Here is a 23021-nt window from a genome sequence, read left to right as displayed (position 1 = left end):
CCAGTGCTATGCAGACGACCCACAACTCTTCTTCAAATTTCCTACTGAGCCTCTTGCACCCACCATCATCCCGAATGCCTTTCTGCCATCCATGCCTGGTGCACCTCCGATGATCTCTGCCTCAAAGCCTGTAAAACTGAGATCCTTCCCATTGGAACCGCTGCCCCCGACTTCTCCTTCACTTAGGGCTTCCTCCATGGGCTCTCCCCCTGCTCCCTTCTCTGAAGACAGAAACCTTGGAGTCCTCTTTGACTCCTCTCTCCTTCCTCCCTCACACTCAGGACATTTCCAAGAAGTTCCACTTTCAGCTCTTGCTTCTAGAAGGAATTCTACCTTTTCTCACCTTCCCACAGTGGTCGAAGTGGGTGGGAGTGGTCGGGAGTGGTCGCGAGTGGTGCTCCTCTACTTCTTTACTATTCCTATACTTTTTATTTTAAAAAGAAACCATTCTGGAATGGTTTAGTTTTAAAATAAGTGTAGGAAGAAGTTAGAACATTCACTTTCAGTGCACTGCACTGAGCGTTCCCCTAAACAGCAGGAGCATCTGTTTTGGGGTTTGTATTATGTGTGGGGGAAGGGTGTCGTACACTTCGACCTCTGCCTTCCTCCCAGAGGCTCATTGTTACCCGAGCCCTTGTTATCTCTAGGCTTGACTATTGCAACAGCCTCCTCCTGAATCTACCTTCTTCCACTCTGCGACTCCACCACCTAATCCAGAATAGGGCAGCAAGACTTATCATTGGCCTCAAGCCCAGAGACCACGTCTCTCCTGCCCTAAACAGTCTTCACTGGCTCCTGGTTGCTTCACAGATAAAATTCAGAACATTTGGAAATACCACACACAAGAGGCCCAGGGTGCAGAGGCCCATCGGGAAATCTCCAGAGTTCCCTATGGGCCAGTCCCCCCCCCCCCCCTGCCCAGGGTGCAGAGGCCCACCGGGAAATCTCCAGAGTTCCTTATAGGCCAGTCCACCCCTGGCTTCTGTGGTGGTTACAGATCATGTGTGGATGGTCACAGGTTTCCCTATGCCAGGCTTGACAAGGCCATCCATTCCTCCTGTTTATTTGGCCTTCTGGACTTGTCGTTTTAATAAGTTTAAAATGGCAAAGAAAACACTACAAGCCCAGGATTCAAAAGGTTAAAACAATTCACTAGACGACCCCCTCACGCATGCAGAGGGTAAGAAGAGAGCTCTTTGTGTGATTGTGGGCGTGTGGTTCTCTGATTATAACATATATATGGACCGGCCCTTTCTACTAACATCAGTCAGTGTGTCTTGCTAAACATTTCCTCTATATGGTTCTATAACATATCACTATATTTCTCTCTCTCTGTCCTGTGTTTTTTCCTCTCATGGCCTCTCCTCATCCCTTCTTATGCTTTATTTTTTCATACTCCTTTTATCCTTGCAATCCCGGCTACTATTGCTAACTCCCCACACACCGACGTGACCTTCCAACCCACTTGTTGCTACTTGTCTCTTTTCTGCTTTCTGTTTCACTCCCGTTTTTGCCTTTCCTAATTTCTTTTTCATTGGATCTCTGGCTCTCATTTTATAATGCTCCCCTTCTTTTGCTTCTTTGTTCTCCCTGCCTTATGGTTTTCTCCTCCCTGTACGAGCTCTCGCTTCATCCCTGTTTCCCCACCACCCCCTCCAACCCCAGCTATTACCGGCCCTTCGGTCCCTGCTGCTTCCTCTGAGGGTCTCCTGCTCCAGGATAATGCAGTCTCGGCGGAGATCCGGGCTCTGCTCTCATCCTATTACAGCGACAGGTGATGTAACCTTTGTCCTTTCCTTTCTGGTGGTGATGGCATCAGTGTGGTGGAGTAGTGTAGTGCAGTGTAATGGAGGGGGTGCTTCACATGTTGGGGAGTCTGGGCTACTCTTGTAAATTTGATTGAGAAATTTGTAGCAATTTTGTTGGCAAGTCTATATAACAAAATTTGAGGGGATAACTTGTTATGGGGAGCTCAACTTCCTGAAGTCTTGTCCAAATGCAGCAGAAAGGACACATGAGGTTCCCCTTGAAACCTCAAATATAATGAACAGAAAAGTGGAGGAGTGTACCTAAACTGCGCAAATAGACCTAAATTACAGTAAACAATACTTAAAATTATATTGCACAATCCATAACAACTTATATAGATGAGGCCATTGGATATGTGTGAGGTGATTTATTCTTTAGGACAGCCTCAGGTTGGCCTCCTTCAGGGTGCCACATAGTAAGACTTCAGATGTTGACTGCACGGTGGAAGGAGCCACCAATGTGACAAAACTATGCCACCTACATCTTGGATTGAAAACCGGTTGACATTTTAGGTCGAACATATTCTGTTTCACTTGCCTGGCACTGTGGCACTGCCATGTTCTCAGTGGCTAAACCTTCACGTGTTTGTCATCAGTGGGCACCGAACATTGGGACACAAATGGAACTGCAAAAGTCTTGTGCGATCCAAAGGCGTGCATACATAGAGAAACCAGGCTCCTCCCCTTGAAACTGCAAGGGTATTCTGGGCCATACCCCGAGATGCAGTTTTCTGGGGGGGGGGTGGTCATTCTTTAGAATAGGTAGACTTCAAAACAAACACTTACTTTGCTTACAATCATGTGGAGGAGGGTTCATGGTGTGTATTGGCAGCCGGCCCAAAGGCTGGCCTAGTAAGTCTGTGGCTGATTGACTTCTTCACTGATTAAACTGCTGAACAGCATTCTAAGCATAAAGGTCAACACAAAAGGAATATGTTGAGAAAGAAGGTTAGGGTGGGGGTTAGCGCTAGCGTTTGGGTTATCGTTGGGATTAGTGTTAGGCGGAAACCTGTGCAGTTCCCTCTGGGACCACTGCAAAAGATTTAGGACTACAGGTGTTGGGCGGTGAACCCACTTGGTAGCAGTCTGTACCACACAGATTCACTTGGTAGCTGTGGCTGAGCAGTCAGACTTCCCTCAAGAAGAGTTGAGCAGTATGTGGAGTATACAAGATAGGGCAATTCTTCACAGCAAGACAGGCAAACACGCAACAAGGCTTCAGTGTAAAGATATTAAGGTATTTATTTATAACGAAACATCTATGAAAAACACTATGGCAAATCACGGCAAACAAATCAAACACAATTACTCTACGAAGCAGAAAACGATCAATCCCCCTAGCAATATTTCGACAACTCTAGGTTCTACCGGTACCACTTATTTTCAGACAGAGGTGTATACCTCAACCTAGATGACACTCGAATATTAGTTAGGACGGGAGAGAAAAAGGTAGGCATGTCATGAAATCAACACAGTTCAATCCTACGCGGATAAAATGCAAGGCAGGAAGGCAAGAATCACAATAGATCATAAAGTTCAGAGGCCAGGCCCACTCGGAGAGAGGCAAGCCGATATGTCCCAAAAAGTCTCTAGTGGAGATGCATTCCAGTCTTTGTAGCAAATTGTTATCGGCAGATTGAACCAGTTCAGAACAACAAATGAGAAAAGCTTGGAGGCGACCCAACGGAACGGAGAGGATTAAGACACCTCACTCGAACCGATCGAAAGGGAAGCCAGGCGGACATGGTACCTTGTTGTGGAGGGCAGCTCCGGCGGGGGCAGTTGTTCCTTGTGGTGGATGCACGTCGGGTCTTTGCCAAGAGTAGAGAGGTTCTCGTAGTCGAAGAAAGTGAAGTCCGGTGCACCACCAGGGAAGAGACCAGCCGTGGAGTGCTCTGTCACAAGGCACCACCTTTTGGTCGCGGTACAGGGGTAGTGGCTATCCGGTTGCCGAGGTGCTCTGCACGGGCAATTCGACCACTGCGTCCTGAGGTGAATAAAAAGCAAAGGGGACTGGTTGTTCCCACCAGTCAGGGGAAGAGACTCTCCGGCAGGGTGATCTCCTCTGTCGTCGGGAAGTGGTGAGTCGGATCCGCAGGGCTCCACCGGAGGTATCGTCGTGCAGGTCGGCTCAGCGTTACCCTCGTCGGATTCTTACGTCCTGTGGCGACTTCTGAAGATACAGTCCCAAAAGCCCTGCTTTAATGCAGACAACCCCCATTCATTCAGCCTAGCTGTCAATCAACACATGCTAAGTGGTGAGCGGGGAGGCTCACCACTTGGGCCAATCACTCCAGAGTGCGACCGGAGTTGGCAAGGCAACTCGGTCCAGGGTGCCTAAACCCCCTCCCACAACCCTGTGGTAACCCAGACAGAATGGCACCACTTTGGAGGGTCTCTGTCCAGAGGCCCGCCAAAAGTGGAACAAAGGGCTCAACCTTTGGTTTAGGAGTCACAGAGACGAACACAGACGCCATTTTAAAAACCGAGTGCTGGCAGAAAATACCATCCGATAAACTTATTTAAGATAAGTAGACCGGTGGTACGTTAGAGATTAACGAGAAAAAGTATCCATCTCCAACAATGGGACGAATCCCATAGGGTTATGTCCGGGGTCGAACATAACAAGTAGTTTCCGCTGCCACCAGCCAAAACTCGACGAGGGGGGACGGGACAGTGCCCCCTCGAGTAACAGATCTAGGAGTAATCGAATTACCCCTACTAGTACGTCCACAATAAGATGGTTTGTACTAGTTCTGTTAGTAAATTTAGGTCTAGTAAAGCCAATGGTGACTTTACATGCCCGGGGAGATGGTAGTCAGTCCCCGGGTATGGAGTCTATGGTGGGGTCCGCTAGGATGCCCCCGTGTTACGGCACGTAGAGTGCGGTGTAACACACATAGAAAAACATGAGACCCTATGGCGTAAAAGACCCCATAGCCCATAGAACACATTGACATTTGAAAGAATTACACACATACATGTCCAAGAGTGGGAAAAAAGAGTCTCACTCTTGGCAGGATGGAAAAAAACAAACTCCAGAAATCCAGCAAAGCTGCTGGGGGACTCGCTAGGTTAGGAAATTCAGCCTAAACAGAGAATTCTCCCTAACAATTAGTGGTTTCAGTTTAGAGTAAAGGGCAGAGAAACCAAACATCCAAAAAAGGAGTAAGTAAGCAAAAGTGGGAATTGAGAAAATGGGGAAATTATGTATGCATCCGAAATACTATGGTTAAAGGTCGAATTTTAGACTGAAACAATAATAATAGAAAGTGGAACTTTGGCAGGTATGAAGGGGCCCCTGAGGGACTTTCGGATGTGGAAACAAGGCACAGTCACCACACACGAATAGATACGCGAAACACGAGGTTCTGTTCCCAAAATATAGGGTTTATTGCAATACAAAATAGTCCCAGTTGGCCAAGTGGGCCCACGCCCCGCGATGTGTGTCTAACAGACCTCGGGGGACGCAAGAGAGTGCGAAACGTACATCAGTTACATATATACAAACGGAGCACCTTACAATCAGTAATGACACATTTGATGCCGCCCCCAATTCATTTCCCTTTGAATTAGAGGCGATGATTGACCATCGTGACAAATATGACACCTTAGACCACCATATTTAGTAACAGTTTGCAATCTCCAGTTTTACAGACACCATTCTTTATTTGCGAGAACACAGCGTTTCTGGTTTTCATGGGCAAGCTGCACGTAGGAGACTGGCACATACCAGGCCTCACTATTTCTAAATTTCGATTCTCGCTCTTGAGGCCAGCCCGCTCTCCGGGGCCTCACTGGCCTCAGAAAGGGGGGCCGTAATCATAATTCAACTCTTTAAATGCTAGTTTCGTACATTGCTATTCTTTCAGGAGACTCGCTGGCATTCGTGTACTGATTAAATGCCTTGCTCCCTGTCTTCAAGGATATGTGAGGGAGGGAATCGGGCATTTCTGTCTGGCTCTCCAGTGTAATGTTTCAACATGTTTCTTAGCCTTGCACCATTGAAGCAAAATAATATCTACAGCAAAGCATTTTTACATGAGGCAAAGTGGAAACGTTAGAGAGAGCAGAGAGAGAGAACAAAATGGCGATTCTGGTCATCTTAAAATGGCTTCACTCTAGTTAAACTAATAGCTACGTAATAATTAATGACTAATGAATATATATTCTTACACTGTAAATGAGGCGGTTGGTCTTCGGCCAACCAATTATCATTAATTTCCGAACCCTCAAGGGCTGTTTGGTTTTTCTGGACTGACAGGTAGAGTTGTGACAATCTCATATTCGGACAACTAGCAAACCCCATTGATCTTTAAATGATGTGGTCATCCACGGAGGCGTAGCCAGGACTTTCTAACAAGCGGGGCCTGAAGCTAATGTAGTTGGTCTCACTGTAGTCGCATTAACATCTGTAAATGCCCACGCAGCGCTGCAGAGTGCTCATTTACAGATTTTGGGTGGGCTTTGCCCGCTCAGGTCCTACCCTGTCTACGCCTCTGACCGGGACATGCTCTTATGCTGGGCCAAGTCCACTTTTCAAGCACTGCTTCGACTGCAGTTTGTTGCAGACGTTCTCTCTGTGAAAGGCCACTCATTGGTAAACAGGCTATGGCTGTATTGACCATAGGCTGCGGAAGAAGAACCAGTCACCCGGACCACTAGTGAATAAGGGAGTGCCTTCAGGGCTCGTAGATGGTGTTGATGGAAGCCAGCAGAGACAAAACTCTTCCGTAGTGGTTAGAAGTTTGTTCAGGTTCCGCTGGCTGATCATGTACAGGAGAAAGGACTCGGAACGACGAAGCCGTATGCAGAGCGGGCAAAGCGTTGCTTTCCGTTGCAGTATTTGCGGATTTGGTTCTCCTTTGCTTTGCCAGTTACGTGGGGAACCCACTAACACAGGATTTTAACCCCTTAAGTGCTATGGATGAGTATATTCGTCCTCAATTCCCATAAGAAATCATTGTAACCTCCGCCCACTCCCACAGTTAAGAGCTGGGCTGGGAATCGACACATGACTCTGAGTTATTTGGATTTAGCCCATGAGCCAAAATGTGGATTTCTGAATTTTGTAAAACAATTTTCGTTATTTAATCGTGCTAATGCTGCCTAACAGCTGCATTTTAGTGCTCCTGGGTGGGGACAGTGAGAGACAGTTTCCATGTAGTCAGCGGGACTAAAATAATGGCAATTGAGAGGGCTACCGAAGTTTGTATTATAAGAGTCTCATTGTTAAATATCCAGTAAGTCTACAGAATGAGTGCGAGACCGCATGCTACATTCCGCTACTCCAGACCGTCAACTGGGAAACAATTGGCCCAAAAATCGCACAGGCTTATTGGGAGGCCATATTGAAGTCAGCAATTCGAATGGATTATAGTTGCTTTTGAGTGGCAAGGCCCCCCCAAACCTTAATTGTTTACACCTCAGACCATTTTAAAAGTACATATGCATCATTGTTCTAAAGTAAGTCCACCATATGCTAAATGTCCACAAGATCAGCTGAGTTGCCCATGTAAGTGTGTGCAAACATATGGGACTGCGCGGATCATTGCAGGGCTGGGCTGCACGCGTGCTATTCGTTGTTTGAGAGAGGAAGGTGTTGAGCTTAGCTTGATGGGTTGGTCATCAAGGAAAGAGGTGTAGCACTCAAGAGCCTCACCTTTGCCCCGTCTACCTCAGTGAAGTGGTTTAGGACCAAATTGTGATTGAGAACTGAAGAGATTGCATGCTTGACCTTGATCCCTGAAAGTCAGTACGTACCTCTGAGCAGTTTAGTGGTTTTTTCCATTTCTTTTATAACCTGATTTATTGGTATTTTCATGGAGCAGAATCATCATCATTGCAGTATGTGTTGAATCGAGTCATACCTGCACGTAACGGAGGACAGTGATGTTGTGTGGCTGTCGATCTACCGTGCAGTATGAACGAACAAGGGCCCAATGCGCATCTTTCCTATCATACCAAGTTCTCTCAAATTTGCGGGGATATCCCTGAGAGTTATAGATTGTTTCTTCAAGTAGCAGATAAATATCGATGTCCGAAGACCATTTGCCATTGCTGGGTAACTCAGCGCTTCCCCCTAACATTACACTATTGCCTTTCACCAACATAACCACAGGGGACAGGAAGAGTTTCTCATAGCCGCTGTAACACTTGGGTACAGGCGCATTATTAACGAAGCCTAGAAGATCTTGCCACCTCACGTGGAAACTTCAGTCTTTAGGCCCATTACTCCCAGTCAAGGGGGGCCAATATCATTTTCCCGTTTAGCTTTAAGGTTGGACAGCTCCTGAGATATAAACGAGCTTATGGCCTGGTATAAAGCCGAGGTAGCGTTCATTAGAATTTTCACAGGTAGCCTGTTCACCTCAGGAGGTGTATGAGGCGGCACGTCCTGAAAGTTCCGTACATGTGGTTCAACGCGTGGGTGAATTGAATGTAATGATACAGTTCAGTGTCAGGGAAACCATATTCGTATTTAAGTTCTCGAAAAGAGAGAAGGTCCCCCGTCTCTCACAATGTGCCCCCATTACATGAATATTGCTACGGATCCAAAGTCTGAGTTTACCAATCTTCTTGATTTAGGATAGCACATTGTTGTGCCATATTGGTTGAGAAAGTGTGAGCTTATTGGCCCATCCCGTGCTTTTTGTCACCTATGTCCATATTTAAACTATATGTCATGATGTATTTGGTAAAGTATATTTTCCCTTACCCCCGTACAGGACATGAAGCGATGTGACCCCATTCATCCATGCACATTTAGTCTTTGTGTGGTAGCTGGGGATCTCCATGCAGCCATTCGTTCACCATTACCAATTGGCTCGTCCAATAGCATTTCCTATTTTTTGGTAATCTGATAACCCCCCTCCTATACCAACTGTTGCAGGTGTTGCTAAAACAATACAGGGTTGGGATTTCTCCCATAGGCGGTCCCTAGGAATGGTATCCACTTCATCAAATTCTATTTTGGGTACCACAGAAGGGGTTCATTGTAGGATGTATACCTAGGCAACAGCAACATCTTAGAGTGTAGTCCTCCCTAATAGTGTAATCAGGAGAGATTTGTAGTGCTTAACGTCTTGGGCGAACTGCTCCGTAATTGGTTGTAAGTTATGTTTAAGGAATTATGTCTGATCCTTGCATACCTCTATGCCCAAATATTTGAACATATCTCGTGCTATGTGATAGGCGCAGTTGCGAGGGATCGCTAGATAACCTCCCTGTATAGGAATTAGTGTTGACTTCTGCCAATTCACCTTAAGTCCTCTAATCGCACTGTAGTCCTGAAGCATTTGTGTCACTATTGGACAGGAGTGCGTAGAATTACCCAAGAATAGTAATAGGTCATTCGCATACAGTGCCACTTTGACCTCGTGCCCCATTGGTCACAGAAAGTAGTTCCCTGTTGTGTCTGATCTCAATCGGATCGCTAAGTGCTCAATGGCCCAAGGGAACAGGAAGGGAGTGAGGGGGCAGCTATGACTGGTCCCTCGCTCCAATGGGGAAATATTCTAGAGGATATCCCATTCACCCCAATTTCCGCAGCCGGTGCCTCATAGATCAGCTTGATCCATTGTAGGAAGTTGTGGCCGGAGCCCATCTCTGCCTTCACATTCGATATGAATCCCCAAAATAAAGAATCCAATGCTTTCTCAAAGTCAATGGAAAGGATCGATGGCGGATTAGGAGTAATAGGGGCCCGGTCAATAGCAAAGTGCAGTTGCCCATTATTCATCCGGTTGGACTTGTCCGTAAGTACCGGCACTGGTCCGGATGAATCACTGAAGGCATGACCTTTAGTAGCCGGTTGGCCAGCACCTTGACCAGAACCTTGGTTTCCCTGTTACGGCGTGGGAAAGGTCTGTAGGAGGAGGGTTCGGCACAGGCTTTATTTTTCTTAGGGATGACTACTACACGGGCACATTGTCGGTCCGGGGGTAGCACACCTGTGTCTTTAATCCTACAGAAAAGATTGAGCATGGGTTTTGTGATCTTGTAGCCTAGCTTCGTCCATAGGTCCACCGGGAGCTCGTTTGAGCCAGGAGTTTCCCGGTGCGAAGGTTCAAGATTGCTTGCACTATCTCCTCATCCTTGATATCCAAGTCCCATGCAAGCTTCTTTTGGTCGGAGAGTCGGGACAGTGTTCTGTTGCTCATCGTATCTGGATCTGAGGGAGCCCCATGGATCTTTTTGTAATACTCAGCAAATGCCTCCACTATTTCCCCTTCCTCTGTGACTGTCCCCCCTTCCCATCCCTCAACTCCCTAACATACTGAGATACTTAGTCTCATCTTTCAAGCAATGGCCGCAGTTTCCCTGCCGTGTCGCCTGTGCCATAGAGTCTACCCTGTGTGTCCTAGTGAGTTTGCCGAGCATTGTCGAGGGAAACGCGACTGTATTTTTCTCTAGTCGCAAGCAAGAGTCTGTGTGTCAGTGGAGCACGTGCCAAGAAATTCGTCATCTACCCTCCCTACCTCCGTTTCTACTTCCTCAATAAGTCTTCTCCGAGCTTTGTGTCGTGCTGGGATTAACAATATGGCCTCCTCTGCAGCACTGTTATATAACCTTGCACAGTTTCACTGGGTTTCAACCTCCTGTGCCGTCCGAATCATGACGCTGCTTCAAACCTTCCAATTGTTCATATACTGAGGATGTCTTAGACAGGATTTCAGTGGGCTGGCTCGCATCTCCGAGAACTCCCGCCTTCATCTCTCAGCTGCTGCTAAACCCCTCCCCCCAGCCCCCCAAGCTGTTTACTCTTGATGAATGCCAGACTGGAAGCACTGTTGCATTTGAAGTCTGCACTGGCTATGAAAGGGGACCCAGAAATAGGTTGGTAGTTGGAGAGAATATGCGAGTCAGCGATGCCATCTTTTCTGGATGGGCTTTGCAATGGCGTGCTTCAGCTTCTGGGCTACTCAGGCAGGTATTAGTGATGGTGAAGGGTGGTGTGCGCACAGGCCAATCATTACAACATGCCAAGAAACAGGCAGTCTACAGGATGCTGGTCAGGATTTTGAAATGAGGGAGTGATGGCCTAGGCCAAGGTGAGGCCATGGGGAGCATGGGGGGCGAGGCGCGAAATGGTCAGAAGACAAGGCTGTACAATGCCAGGTGAGGCGACATGGTTCTTCTGGAGTAGCTACGCATAAACAAGTTATCACCTGGGGAGATATTTTGGAATGCATGCTGTGACCTATGAGATTGGAACACACATGATGGGGGTCATTCACTCAAGGATGGGTGAAGTGGAGTGTGAAGAGCTTCAGAAAGAGGAAGGGGGCTTCAATCTAGAGTCTATAGGCGGCAAAGCCTGTGCTGTACTCTGGACCAGACTGAGCAAAGGGATGCCTGCACCCCGAGGGCATATCATTGGACGGGAGTGCTCACATCATGGTGTGATTACTAGTAGAGTAGAATAGAACAGGGCGCTCACATCATGGCATGCTTTCTGGTAGTGTAAAATTGGATAGGAGTGCTCACATCCTGGCATGCTTGCTAGTAGTGTATAATTGGATACGAGTGCTCACATCTTGGCATGCTTGCTAGTAGTGTAGAATTGGATAGGAGTGCTCACATCATGGTATGCTTGCTAGTAGTGTAGAATTGGATAGGAGTGCTCACATCATGGTGTGATTACTAATAGTGTATAATTGGATAGGAGTGCTCACATCATGGCATGCTTGCTAGTAGTGTAGAATTGGATAGGAGTGCTCACATCATGTGTGATTACTAATAGTGTATAATTGGACAGGAGTGCTCACATCATGGCATGCTTGCTAGTAGTGTAGAATTGGATAGGAGTGCTCACATCATGGCATGCTTGCTATCAGTGTAGAATTGGACAGGGCCAGTCACATCACAGAGAGATTGCTAGTGGTGTAGAGCTGGACGAGAACGCTCACATCATGGCAGTACCCTGGTTATATAGAATTGGACAAGACTACTTACATCATGGCCTGATTTCTAGTAGTGTAGAATTGGGTAGGAGTGTCCACATCCTGTTGCGACTCTGGTTATATAGAATTGGACAGGAGTGCTCACATGGCGTGATTGCTAGTAGTCCAATTGGACGGAAGTGCTGTCATCATGGGATGATTGCTAATAGTATAGAATTGGATAGGAGTGCTCACATTATGGCATTCTTGCTAGTAGTGTAGAATTAGACAGGAGCATGCACATCATGGCAGGATCCTGCTTATATAGAATTAGACAAGACTTCTCACATCATGACATGCTTGCTAGTAGTCCAGAATTGGACTCGCATCATGATATGACCCTGATTATATAGAATTGGACATGATTGTTCGTATGGCATGCTTGCTACTAGTGTAGAATTGGACGGGAGTGCTCACATCGTGGCATGATTGCTATCAGTGTAGAATTGGACAGGGCCAGTCACATCACAGAGTGATTGCTAGTGGTGTAGAACTGGACGAGAACGCTCACATCATGACAGGACCCTGGTTATATAGAATTGGACAAGGCTACTTACATCATGGCCTGATTTCTAGTAGTGTAGAATTGGGTAGGAGTGTCCACATCCTGGTGTGACTCTGGTTATATAGAATTGGACAGGAGTGCTCACATGGCGTGATTGCTAGTAGTCCAATTGGACAGAAGTGCTGTCATCATGGCGTGATTGCTAGTAGTCCAATTGGACGGAAGTGCTGTCATCATGGGATGATTGCTAATAGTATAGAATTGGATAGGAGTGCTCACATTATGGCATTCTTGCTAGTAGTGTAGAATTAGACAGGAGCATGCACATCATGGCAGGATCCTGCTTATATAGAATTAGACAAGACTTCTCACATCATGACATGCTTGCTAGTAGTCCAGAATTGGACTCGCATCATGATATGACCCTGATTATATAGAATTGGACATGATTGTTCGTATGGCATGCTTGCTACTAGTGTAGAATTGGACGGGAGTGCTCACATCGTGGCATGATTGCTATCAGTGTAGAATTGGACAGGGCCAGTCACATCACAGAGAGATTGCTAGTGGTGTAGAGCTGGACGAGAACGCTCACATCATGGCAGGACTCTGGTTATATAGAATTGGACAAGACTACTTACATCATGGCCTGATTTCTAGTAGTGTAGAATTGGGTAGGAGTGTCCACATCCTGGTGTGACTCTGGTTATATAGAATTGGACAGGAGTGCTCACATGGCGTGATTGCTAGTAGTCCAATTGGACAGTAGTGCTGTCATCATGGCATGATTGCTAGTAGTCCAATTGGACGGAAGTGCTGTCATCATGGCATGATTGCTAGTTGTGTAGAATTGGATAGCAGTGCTCAAGTCCCTGCGTGATTGCTAGTAGTGTAGACTTGGATAGGAGTGCTCCTATCATGGTGCGCTTGGTAGTAGTGTAGAATTGGACAGGTCTATTTACATCATGGTGTGATTGCTAGTAGTGTAGAACTTGTCAGGAGTGCTAAAATTATGGTATGACCCCTGGTTATATAGCATTGGACCGGACGGCCCACATAATGCGTGAGTGCTAGTAGTGTAGAGATGGACAGGACTGCTCACATAGCGCATGATTTCCAGGAGTGTAGAACTTGATGGCGGCGCTCCCAGCCTGATAGGAATTTAGGTCATCCAGAATGACGGAAGGAAGCCCTGAGTGGCGCGAGATGGTTACTGGGTGTACGGAAGTGGACGGGATATGGATTGTTTTTGGGCAGAATTTTAGGTGCACTTACAGAAGATTGTAAAATTGCTATTTGTACAGAATTGACCGTAGCACCTAAAGATAAGGCTATGAGGGTTTTAAGGGTACATATTTTGATGGAAATCCTTACTGTAAATCCTCTAAAATTGCTGTTTGCCTACGGTATTGGGGCTTCTGAGTGGATCTGCACTGTGGAGGCCATATTTGCATTGAGGTGTGTGGTAGATGGCAAATGTCTGATCTAACTTGTCCCTTTTCTCTTTCTCAGCTATTGATGGTGCAGATGACATTGGCGCTGTGACAGATATCCTCGCCAAGAAAATGAAGGAGTTTGAATTGCAGAGAGGTCTGGAGTCTCCTCCCTGGGTGTCTCTGTATGGGAGTTCCGCCAAACCCAGCACTTGCACAGCCCACTTGACCTCCTCCACCGCCAGCATTGCTTCCGATAGCGACAGTGCCTACAGCGCAAGTCCCTGCATGCGCCGCGCAAGTCCGGGAATGACCGCAGCCCCCAATGGGACTGCCAAAGAGGCTGCCTCAGGTAGGACCCCGCGGGAGCAGCCCTGGAGCCGACCTCGCACGCTGTCCCTGGACGCCAAGCTCACCTCGCTGAAACAGCGCGCCTTGAGGGCCGAAGGCAGTCCGCGCAAGCGCGCTGTTGTTGTGCCCTCTAGCAGCTCCAGCAGCTCCAGCAGTGGTAGCACCACCCCAGATTCGGAGGGTGCTTTTTCCCGACCAGCAGCCGCACGCCAGAGCCTACGCAACATCCGAGCCAAACTGGACCCCAGAAACTGGATCCAAAGCCAAGTGTGAGAACTCTTGGGAGGAACTGGTGTGAGATGGACGCCACCAATGCTTTACTGGCAGACTTTAATGCGCAGCAAGGCTGGGCAGCATGACTAGGACAGCACTAACCTCTCCTATAACGATATGAGAAAGGCGGACATATTGAATGCTGCATTGTCATGGGGGCCGATCAAACCAAGGCTTTCCATTGTTCTTAGGGAGCCGCCAATAACATGTGCCTGTCTGTCACTGAGCAGTAACGCTCATGGCCTGCCGGTCCGGACATGTTCGAAGTCTGGCGTTACTACAGGGTCTTATGATTGCCTTTACAGGTTTTATAGTGCCTACATTTGGTCTCTGGTAATCAGGTGACCATATTCTGTAAAATGCAGAAGCAAAGCGGAAGTGGTACCCTGAGAAAGGAAACCATTTCTTGGACAGGATGTAATATCATACGAGAGGAAGTGACAGCTTGAGACAGCAAGCAGGGGTTTACCATAAAGATAAAGTTTACAAAACAATAAGGTACACTAGCCATGATAAAGGAAATGGCATTAACTGGATGGAGGGAGGGAATTAACATCATCAATGACGAATTATGTGCAAAATAACATGAACACTAGGGTCTTCTAAGGAACCTTTAAAATGATGCGGCCATCTCTGGTCCCTCCTTACAAAGAGTGCCGCCATCTTAACTCTTAGAGCACACAATTATCATATAGAAAAGCTGAAACTTTGCTGTGCAGTCTGTGAAAATAATGTCTTGTGTTAATAATGCTTTTTACTAATGTATTTTTGTGCCGCCGCAAAGAACATTACTTTTTAACCTCTGCAAATAGTATTGGGAAAATATTGTGTTTGTTTAGCCTTTGGAAAATAATTGGCAGACATACACTTCCAGTACTCAAAGGTTATGGCTCAAGTAAGCTGAGGTTGGGAAACAGGAAATCTAGCTAGCTAGGGCACGAACCCTGTGTTCCCATTGGCTAAGCCTGGTAATGTAGTCAAGACATGCTTATTCCTGACAATTGACCATAAAAAAAGTTTATTTTTAACTGTTTTATTTTATGCAAATGTTTAAGCGCCCTGCCGGTAATAGAAATGCTATTCTTTTGATGTACACAATCATTGCTACTAAATGTATAACATATATTTATATATAAATAATGTTTAAGCTTGACGACTGATGGCTTTAAAAGGTCGCAGCGCGGTCCACCATTGTTCGTTAATGCCCAGTAGAAATCCAAGGTAACTAGCTTGTCTGAACTGCCAGGATCTCTGCCAGGGAGTCGCCTGCTGTTTGTTTGAAAGAAATAATGTTAAGTTAATAATATTGGCTGAAGGCAGTAGCTCAACACTGGGAGAATCCCCCCCCAAGTCGTGGTGTTCCTGGTGGTGGTGGGGCAAGAAGGATTTTGTTTCCTTTGTGCGGCACACTGCAGCTCTCTAGGAAGTTTGCGGCATAGACAGGGTAGGGCCTGAGTGGGCAAGGCCCACCCAAAATCTGTAAATGCCCACTCAGCAACTCTGTGTGGGCATTTACTGATGTTAATGTCACTCCGTGAGTCCAGCTACATTGGCTTCAGGCCCCGCTTGTTAGACAATCCTGGCTACGCCTCTGGGAAGTTGCATGTGGCAGGTCTGTGGCTGATGCAATGTGGAGCCCCTTACAGTTCACGTCTGATCATTCTGCATGAATCTTAGTGTCTCTTCTGGGTCTGGTATCTGCCCGGTGCTGTATCGGGCCATCTGCCGCTCACATCTGAACATCAGGGGGAACCTTGGGTTGTCTTCCCGATGTATCACATAGACATTCTCTGCGTCATGCAGTGTAGAGACATTTGCAAACCATGCCTCAACACATTTGAGAACCATGGGTTTGCCTTTCAGATCAGACCCCTACCAGGACTTGGCCTAGCGGAGAACAATGTCTCCTCAAACTCCTTGTTGAATGCCTTTGTAAACTGTATCTCCAACTCAACGGACTCTATGCAGCTTCTCTTTTAGTGCCCTAAAGCGATATTCATTGCTTTCGCTGGGGACCATGACCTGCTCAGATCCCACCCTAGCGCCGGTGGGAGGACCTCATGTACAGGAGAGTGATGGTTCTCACGCATACTGTGAAACCTATGCACCATTAAGATGTATTTGCTGTCTGGCACAGAAGAGCTCTGAGTCCAGAGCAAGATGGTGGCTGTACCAGCCCAGAGCAAGATGGTGGCTGTACCAGCCCAGAGCAAGATAGTGGCTGTACCAGCCCAGAGCAAGATGGTGGCTGTACCAGCCCAGAGCAAGATGGTGGCTGTACAAGCCCAGAGCAAGATAGTGGCTGTACCAGCCAGAGCAAGATGGTGGCTGTACTGCCCTAGGCGTAGAAGCTACAAAGGGTCTTCACCTCCTCTGAGATGAAAGCACAATGTCTGGTGCAGCTATATCGTAATTGCCCAGGAAGGAGTCATGCTGGACTGTGCGTGGATCCTGTAACAAGTGTGATATGGTGATTGTTCTGTCTTCGGCTCATGAAATGTCATTCTACTGCTCCCGGACTGCCAGCGAAGTGGTCTAGGAATGGTACCGCGTGTGGCAAATCACATGCCCATCCTGATATTTTGTATGCAAGTCTGCATGTTAGCTTCGTGCCGCAGACCTTCACTTGATGCATCATGGTGCCGGTTGCAGATGGCACCCAAAGGCTACAGTGCAGCAAAGAGCATGCTGTTTGTAGCTGTTCAACACCACTCCATCCAGTGCCTACATCCTGGTGCTAGCAGCATGCTATGTTCACACTGCATTGCTAGTCACTGTGAGCTGGCAGCACTGTTCCTGATACAGCATTGCAATTGACCCAATCTATTGACCGACTTCTGCAGACTACCCTCACTGCCATTCACAAAGCAACGGCAATGCCAATGGTCCCCTGGCAGTTGCCCCGCCAATAAAGACCAATTACAAACTCGTTCTCTGACCTTTGGTTCTTGGATTGATGAGTTCTATTGATTCATGTTAACCCCTTCAGCCCGTAGAGTTCGACATGGTATCTCCGGACCAATGGTATGGTACCACCAAATGCATGGACCTGCTTTCCGGATGCGATTCTTTTGTTTTTTTTGTTTTTTTCCTTTCGTTTTCACTCAAGGCTTTTCGGTGAGGTAATGTGGCTGAGACTGCTGTGCAATACGGCCATCGCGCTACCCTATGCTGCTTGCACTACATATCGCAACATCCACCCCGGGTTGGCTGGACCAGTGCATGGGTAAATGGTTGTCCTTCCTCCTGGAAAGGTTTTCACGTAGGGTTCTCCTGCAGGCTTAGTAAAGAAGCGGGTCATTGTTTCAGTAAAGGCGAAGGAGCAATGGGGAGGTAGCCATAGCGACTAGGGTTGTCGGAGGTCAGGGGGTGGGGCTTATACGAACAACAATGTTGTACCTCTACTGGAAATTCGCACTACAGAGCCGTCTCCAATGTTACCTCAGTCTTCATACCGCCAAGTTTCTTCCTTGTAACCAAAACATTTGTACTAATTGTGTTGGTGGCCATTAATAAAAAATGCAAATGATGGTGTGTTTCTTTCTAAGTTGGTTTATTGGTGAACTGTCTACCTTCTTGTGTTGTTGAAGCCCATGATGACAGCCTCAGGAATCGGTCAAACATTGAGAAGATGCTCTACACCCAGCGGCACAAGCGCCTTTCCAAAGCCTCATGAAGAGTAACGGTCTAAGCTTCAACGAAGGCAAGTATGTCTCAGACTGCCCAAACATACTCCAGTCTTACAGAACCATGGGAGTGACATAACTACGTATTACTCTTCCATTTGGATCTCACTCCATTGGTAGCCCGGGCTATGGCCCAAGACGGCTGGGCTATCCTCGCACAGCCCGGGTAACCACAACACGCTGCAAGACTAAGCCAACCATTGTATACATGACTTGAATAGACTTGTACAACAAAGCTTTGTTGGGTTCTTCAGTCGTCAATTACCTGTGTCGTCGATTAACTCCTGCTTCTTCAGTGTTTGTCCATTTGGAATCTGACAGCATTTCCGAACAGAACTACTAAACATTTATGAGCGCTTTCTCCCCCCCCCAAGACAATTGCCTACTTTGTTGCTATCCGCCATCTTAAGCGGTTTAAACCGGATGCTAATCCTCAGTTTAAAAGGAACCTTGTAATGCCAGGGCTTCAGTGGGATTAATCTGTAGTCACCTGATGCTTTCATGATCGATCCAGTCTTTGGGTTTAGCTATGAAGTGTCAGCTGGCCATTGGGGTGGCCCAGGAGCATCATCTTGGGTTGGTGTGGCTCCACCGATGGCAGGTTTCCTAGGTATGGTAGGTTATGATAGGTTATTATAACACGCTTAATACACAGAGGTTTCTAAGCGTGGACCCAGGGATCGAAACTGTGTTGCTCCGTGTCGTCTTGCTTCCAAGGCGAGAACGTTGCCCCTGGGCTATCCTCCTGAGACACCTACTTCACCTCAGCCAACCCAGTGAGAGAAGAAAGTCATCTTAAGAAATCCCAACTCCTTACAAGGCCAACTCCCTGAAAATTGCAACCATTGGTTTCAATGGAAAACTCGGATATTTAAAAAAAGAAAGGTAGCAGGAAGAAGCATTAAAAAGTTTTAAGATCACGTGAATAAGAAATCAATAATAAATCTGATGGATATAAAAAGAGGGAATCACAAAGGAAATAAAAAGGGTGGAAAACATACGTATATAATAACAGAAAAACAAACCCCAAAATTCCAATGAAATGGCAAGACGTGAAATGGCGAAAGATGCCCATTTTATCCATTAGGTTTTCAATGAGTTGGCAGTGAAGTGAATTTGGTTTGCCAATGAGATGTTTTAGGTCCGGCTTTACGATGTTGTGCATACCTATTTGGCACTCTTCGAGCGATTGTTCCCATCCTTAAATGGGAAAGCAGGGTCATTGCTACACGTCAGAACTTTCATAGCAACAAGTACATGCACTTTTTGTAGTTTATTGTGTCAGGATGGTTCGAGATGTTTAAAGTCTTCTACACGCCTCTACAGGAGTACTGTGAGGGGTCAGAAATGAGGGGCAGACACAAAGTGGTAATATTCTCAACAAATGCCATTTTATTAACGGAAAGCGGGTTGGACAAAGGCCTAACTTTCCCTAACCTAAAGCGAGTGCCCCTTCCTATGAACAAAGACTAAAGCATGCTGACCTTATGTCCAAGCTAAATCTGACCCTCCTACTAACATATACAATCCGAAAGTGCAAGGTAAAGGTTTCCAACTACAATTCAACAAAAACGTGAAGGAACGTAACCATATAACTTCAACCAAAACAATCCTTGTGTCCAGGGTTGGTTCCCTTCGCCTGGATTATTTCACTAATCTTTTCCAAAATGTTCTGTTTCGAAAACGGTCTCTTAAATGCAATGCAAATGTCTCTTTTACAAAATGCTTGCCTCAGGATAGAAAAACAAAAGTCTCTCCCACAACCCCTCCTAGTCTTTCAGAAGGGCAAAGCAGAATGTCTTTTACACAACACTGGTTGGAATATGGCGAAGCAAAATCTTTGCTACTTTTCAGGATTTTTAAACACATGTCTTTTCTCCAACATTGATTAAAGTATGGCAAAAGGCAAGTCTTTTCCAATTCTCTGGTTAACAGAATGTTCAATTGAAACAACAACTTAATATGACAAAGTTTCTCTTCAATACACCATTTCAAAGAGAGTTTCCTGGTATACTCCTCTGCCTGGAAACCTCTCTAGTGAAACTCTTCATATCCTGGTTTACTCTCCTGCCAGGAATACCTCCCTTTTGACTCATGCAGATCTCCTCGTGTAAGTTCCCGCCAGGTATCTCTTTCCAAAGAGGTACATTACCTGATGCTCTTATCGGGTCTTTCTGCAACATTTACCTTCCTCTTAGGTATTACACAATTGTACTTCAACAGCACAACTTTGTTGACTTCAGTTATTACTTGCATCAATTTCCCCCATACTGACATCCCATTTATGAGGGTTTGTTCAAGGTCTGGATGTCAACCTGTATTTCAACACCTCTTGGCAATGCTTGTTCCAGGTGTCCCCCAACTGACATCTCATATCGGGAGAATTGTACCATATTTGCCTTTCCCATTTAATTCTATTTGGTTGGTATTCGAAATTGCTTCCCAAATATTCTTTAATGTGTTCACATGTCCTGAGTCCACCTACTCGTTAAGGTTGACTCACCAGTTCACTGGGCGGCTGCTGCGAGGAGTTTCCGCTCGACAAGCTTCTCCTTCTTGGCAGTCTCGTTTGGTTCCCACATCGGCTTCTGAGTCCTTTTCTGACCGAACCAGCGCAGCTCTGCAGGACCGCATCTCTCCTGACCCCGCTGTGCACTGTTCACCTTAACTTCACTCAAGTTCCTCTTCTCCGGTTCCAGTCTGCTACCGGCAGACATTTACTGCTTTCTCCACGGCTCTTCTCTGTGAGTTTGCCTCTGCCTCTGGACTCGTTTCCTGCTCCGCACAACTTGCAGACTTTCTCCTCTCCTTCCTTGATTTTTAGCTGCATGTAGTTTCCAGGTTTAAATGTCCCACACAGCTTTTTTTTTTAAAAAAAAAACATTTTTATTGGTTTTCATAATAATTAGCATACATTACACCAAAACACAATGCACAAATAACAATCACCCAACATTTCCCTTTCCCCAACACCCCCCTGTCCCCCTAGAGCTATGCATTTGTACAGCCTTTAACTCTTAGTTTAAAGGCGTATCGCTCTCCTCATTTTCCGAGGAGCTATCTTCTTCGGGTGCTTCTTGCCCAGACCCGACAATGTGGCGACCAAATGCAGCCATGCTGTAAGAGTGCTCGCTTCCTATTCTCCCCCTTTAGCCAGGAGATCCCTCCACCAGGCGTCAGCGTTTGGTCTACTGCTTGCTTTCCAGCTCATTGCTATTCTACGTTTAGCCAGGATGTACGCCAGATCTTTGAGTTTGTTCACATGTTAGAGTTTGCGTGGTCTTGGGGAAAAAAAAAAACCCCGTCACCATGCACGCCCACAGAGATTATCTCCTTATCTGCTAAGAGGTGTGCTAATTCTTTCCAGTATCTCGCTATTTCCGGGCATGCCCAGAACATGTGTACCATCCCAGCATCAACCGCTCCACATTTCGGGCAGGTCTGTGTCCCAGCATTTGTAAACTTGGCAATTTCCTTTGGGGTCATATAGGCCCTGTGAGTGACATATAATTGAATTTGTTGCAGTCTCACATTTCGTGACACTTTCTTATTGTATCTTTTCATTCTGCCCCATAGCCCATCTCCTATCGTTTCCCCACTTTCTTCCTCCCAGTCTAGCCTCAACTTTACTACCTCCTTCCCGACTTTAGTCATTATCAATTCATAGATTCGGGAGACCTCGTAGCCTCCCTCAGACACAGCCTGAAACATTTCTATGGTGGCATCCAGCTGCCGCCTCCGGCCACGTCTTCTTTACCATTGTTATTAGCCTAGCGTATGTGATGTATTGTCCGCTACGTAAGCCTGTATCCTCTCTGTGTATCAAAGTCTATTTTCTCCCCTTCCTGCCACATGTCTCCAATGGTTGTTACTCCTACTGGTTCCCAGTGTTCTCTAATAGTCCTCAATTGCTCGTCCACCCCCTTCAGTCCCACCAATAGTACCTGTGGGGAGCAGGGGAACGGGCTCCCCATCTCTTGGCATACTCTAAGCCAAGGTCTAGTAATGTGGTCTCTCTGCCATTCGGGGATTCTGCTAGACACGTCCATTCGTTCAAGAAATAAGGAGTACACTCCGCCCTCAATAATTTAGACCGTGGGGTCCTCGGATAACCATCTTGCCATGTATTGAAGCTGGCCAGCCAGGTAGTGCACCTCGAAATTAGGCAGTCTGATCCCTCCTTGTTCGTACGTGTTCTGCAATTTCCACAGTGGTATACTATTCCTAGAATTGTGCCAAATGAACCCCCTGCATATACTCTGTACCTTGGTGAAGAACTGCTTAGGTATCATGTACGGAACATTCGCAAAGTAGTGCAGTAGCCTGGCTAGTACTATCATCTTCAGTAATGCCACTCTGCCCATCATACTTAGAGGCAACCGGGCCCAGAAAACCATACTGCGTTCGATTTTTTTTCCATCCGCTTTCTCTGTGTTATGTTTGTGTTCTTCCTCGATTGTATGATATATATCCACTCCCAGGTAGTTAAATGTTTCCGTTGCCCAACCCATCTGTAGCACTGGTAGTTCATACCATGCTATACCCACTTATCTGCCTAGGGAGGAATATGATAGACTAGGATTAATTGTTATACCAGAGAGTACTGCTAATCAGTCCATTATCTCTAGGAAGTATTGCAGGTTTTCCTTAGGATATTTTAAATATAACAAACATGTCATCTGCATATAATGATATCAGATGCTGTCCCCCTTTCGTGCCAATTCCCACCTCGCTATATTGTTGTCTCAGATATACCGCCAAAGGTTCCAGTGCCAGGATAAAGAGCATCGGGGACAAAGGGCACCCCTGTCTGGTGCCTCTACTCAGAGTCCATCGTTCTGAAGTGATCGGTTCTATTCGGACTCTTGCTACCGGCTCACTGTACAGCAACAGGGCCCACTTCAGGTATATTGGTCTTATCTCACATTCCTTCACTACTGCCATCAACCACGGCCATTTGACTGAGTCGAAAGCTTTTACTGCATCTAGCAAGACTATTGCCATTTCCTGGGGGCTCTCCT

At 46.6% G+C, this 23021-nt stretch overlaps 1 protein-coding gene across 5 annotated transcripts in view; it reads left to right on the top strand.

Moving 5' to 3' along the window:
* Window positions 1–17848, top strand: part of RTKN (rhotekin) — a 462373-nt gene extending 444525 nt beyond the window's left edge. For 3 of the 5 annotated variants that reach the window (XM_069632474.1, XM_069632475.1, XM_069632476.1), the window contains exon 12: window positions 13770–17848. In XM_069632474.1, the coding sequence (XP_069488575.1) occupies window positions 13770–14314 (545 nt within the window). In that variant the 3' untranslated portion in view covers window positions 14315–17848. Of the gene's footprint in view, window positions 1–1665; window positions 1779–13769 lie in introns of those variants that run through there. The other 2 variants (XM_069632477.1, XM_069632478.1) reach the window with 2 other exon arrangements.
* The last annotated feature ends 5173 nt before the right edge of the window (window positions 17849–23021 follow it).

Source organism: Ambystoma mexicanum, chromosome 6q, assembly GCF_040938575.1.
Source record: "Ambystoma mexicanum isolate Mex_15411 chromosome 6q, UKY_AmexF1_1, whole genome shotgun sequence".
NCBI classification, from domain to species: Eukaryota; Metazoa; Chordata; class Amphibia; order Caudata; family Ambystomatidae; genus Ambystoma; species Ambystoma mexicanum.
This window is presented reverse-complemented; position numbering and strand designations above follow the sequence as displayed.